Here is a 3320-nt window from a genome sequence, read left to right as displayed (position 1 = left end):
GGTTTGTTTCAATTAAATCGCATGTGCGACCCACGAACAGGCGCAGGACACCAGGCAGGCGGCATTAAAGCCGAGGCCCAGGACACCATTCGCCGGGACACATTGCAGGACACATGGCTCATCTGTTACTTAATCATGGCATTGCCATGGATACGCGTACCTCGCATTGCGAGGGTGCCGCCTTTGAGCCCGACCTTTGAGCAGCCAGTACGGATATTTATTGTTATTGCCCGGGGGGAACGAGATTTCTCCGTCTGTTTGGAGAGCGGGAACACTGGCTTAAAGCACTGGCCATATTCCGATTCGGTGGTATTTCCCAGGGCTTCAATGTGCCATTCACGTGGAAATGGTTCTGTGATTGACTTGCAGTTCCATGTAGCAAATAAATTGGGGATTGAAAATTGTTTGATATTAAATGCTAAATTTTAAAAGAATTGAATTATGTTCTTCACGCCTTCGGGCATGTATTTTCAATCAATATATGCTTGTTAAGTAATGTTAAATATACTGGACCAGAATTGCCACACCTACAACAATAACCATGATGTATATATTCATTGCACACATTAATATCTTAATATGATAATACTTCAGAGGTTATAATGGTTTGTTCATAGGGACCCAGTTCCACATTGAACCTCTAGTACAGGTAATCCGTGTAATCGTAGCTCGGAAAGGTGACGTTGCTCCAACCGAACTGATAACGGATAAGGGCGTCCACACCACCCACATCCACGCCCAGCCTCTGGAGTTCAGCGGTGATGGCCTTGCCGGGTGGAGTGGCCAAAACTCTTTCGTAAACTGGACGCAAGGCCACCAGACGACGCCAGAGTTCCGAGAGAAGAGGACTGGTTTGGGTGGCACTGGGTTCCAGAAGGGATCGGATCAGTTGCACTGGGTAGATCTGCACGAACTCTGTCTGGAATCCCTGGATTCCACTGACGATCTGCGACCAGTAGGGATACTTATTGAAGATCTTGATCTCCAGTTCCAGGTAATCAAAGATCTTGGGTCCACCGCCGGACAGGATCAACTGCTGCGTGACCCACTGCTGAAGTTGGCGCACTTCGGGTTGGTTGATCAACTGCCGGTAGAATCGATAGGCGGGTAGGGAGTTGATGGCCCTGATCACACCCTGGAACTCGACGTCGTTGAGGAGGTAGGTCTGCACCAGCTTCTCGATGTTGCCCACCGGTATCTGTCGGATCACCGCCTTCAGCTCCAAGGCAAAGTTGTTCTGCAGAGCGAGGGTTCCATTCTGACCATACGGCCGGAACGGAGCCAAAAAAGCGGGTGTGGCAGGGGTAAAAGCCACCAGGCAACAGACACCGAAGAAAGCACAACCGATGAACCGCATCCTGATCTGTGTTCACTCCAAGAACTAGCCGACTTTGCCTATTCCCTCGCCGCTTTTATAGCGAAGTGCCATCTCTGTTATCTGACTTTCTGTTTGTGACTTAGCTGCCTCTTATCGGAAGCAGTTTGCTTTACAATCTGAAGTGGTCCACACAGGTGGAAAACGGGAATATCTGACAAGATTAAGGGAGTCTATTTACAACCCTTAGTCACTTGGGTTTGCTTAGCAGGCGACCATTCTCATTAGCACGACCAACTGGAATCCAAAAAGTTAGTACCAGGGTACCAGGGTAGAAAAGATGTTCATTCATACATCTGCAAAAGCTAAGAAAGCTATCAAAACAAATCGGTCGGATGTGCATATAAAAAACATTCTATTTGATTTAAGTAAGCACTTATTTATTTATTTCTCCAACTTTCGGACACGTACTTGAGATAACAGGGAATCACAAAAATACTTAACAAATATCTAACTATTCGAGGCAGACGATTTCACAGTCCATAAATCGCAGCTTTCTTACTTGGAAAGAATTCGGTCAAGACAGACAACATTTTATTATTTTTATAGAAACAATGATGTCACTTTTAATTAAATTAAGAGTTTGAAAAACAAATGGAATTCCAGCTGGCTGGGGAATTGATCAAAGCTCAGATTTGGTCACAATCTGCAGCCTAGATCTCCAACACACAAATTTAAAGGACTCCCTGGGTCAAGTGTAGTCCTTTGGATTCTGGAATAAAATAAGCAGCATGTGAGTGCGTAATTAGTTAGTTAGTTTCCTTCACCCGATCGCATATCCGGTCCATGCGACATTAGTTCCACTCGAGGGAGTCCTTTCGGAATGTTTCATTCACGATAATTAGCATTGGCCAGGACACGCCTCCTCTTCAGAGCCAGAAAACAAAGAAGAAAATTCCAATCGAGCAGGAAACTGACAGATTTGCTGTATAATTTGGAAATTATAAAACTTGGCCAGAGTCTGCAGAGCCGGAGAATCCAGAGAGATGCAGGACGAAGCCACCCCAAAAAAAAGAACAAGAGCTGGGCGGTTAGGGAGATTTAGGGTGATTTCGTCTAGGGGGTTGGTTTTAGTCCGCCCGAGCATAAGTATTTCGGTTGGCCAGGGGCGATCGCATGTTTGGTTATCGGAATCGTAAGGGGAGTTGGGCTGGCAGCTGCGAAAAATTGTAAGTATTGTTGAACGAACGAACCCCTTGCAGTGCTTGATAAATCATGTGTAAAGGTATTTGTGCCAAGTTTTCGGGTTTTATTTCCTATCTTCGATTTGCGGCAGCTGCAGCAGGAAATCCCGATGCTGGCGTTGGAAAAGTGGGAAATAGGAAAATAGGAAAAGCCAGTGTTGCCATGGAAAGCATTTACAAAAACGAATGGCTTGCAGAAGGAAAATATTTCGTTTTTAATTGATTTGGCATGCTTCAATTTAACGCTTGGCTGCCACTTCCTCTTTTGCATGCGAGTCCTGCACGTGTCCTTTTTAGTTTTCTATAAATTTCAATATTTTTACAAGCATATATACTATATGTGAAATGCACTTCCGCCGCATGACATGCCAATGAGTCAGAGGCCTGCAAGGAATCCGGGCCTAAGGTCCTTTCCCCTCCTCTCCTTTCCTTGCCCAGCTACAGGTATGTCTTGGGGTTAGTCCTTCGCCTCAATACAACACCCCTTCCCTTCCCCGTTTGGCACGCGTCAAAAAAGCGAAGGGCGAGAAGTCAGTGAATTATTCTTAGGGGTTGCTCATTGGGTTTTTCTTATAAGAAGCATTCCTCAGCCGGAAGGACCAAAGCAACACGTTCAAGACATTGTTGAGTCACCACTGAAATTATTATTATTACCCCCGGAGGTCCGCAGTCGTCCTCACTTTACCCCAGTGTGCTGGCATTTATACCCCTCAAAGGAGCACCGCGAACCTCCAGGATCAGCGTTCTTATCGAAGGCGCCT

The 3320-nt window shown here is 45.9% G+C and overlaps 1 protein-coding gene across 1 annotated transcript; it reads right to left on the bottom strand.

Moving 5' to 3' along the window:
• Positions 1 to 439: 439 nt before the first annotated feature.
• On the bottom strand, positions 440 to 1381 carry LOC6610248. Its single transcript, XM_002034807.2, has one exon. It carries the CDS (start codon positions 1355 to 1357, stop codon positions 641 to 643), a length of 717 nt encoding a protein of 238 aa, XP_002034843.1. The 5' UTR covers positions 1358 to 1381; the 3' UTR covers positions 440 to 640.
• Positions 1382 to 3320: the final 1939 nt, after the last annotated feature.

This window comes from Drosophila sechellia, chromosome 3L (assembly GCF_004382195.2).
Source record: "Drosophila sechellia strain sech25 chromosome 3L, ASM438219v1, whole genome shotgun sequence".
Classification (NCBI taxonomy): domain Eukaryota; kingdom Metazoa; phylum Arthropoda; class Insecta; order Diptera; family Drosophilidae; genus Drosophila; species Drosophila sechellia.
This window is presented reverse-complemented; position numbering and strand designations above follow the sequence as displayed.

Coding starts and splice junctions, on each gene's coding strand:
- LOC6610248 (XM_002034807.2), bottom strand. CDS start 1,357: ATGCGGTTCATCGGTTGTGCTTTCTTCGGTGTCTGTTGCCTGGTGGCT.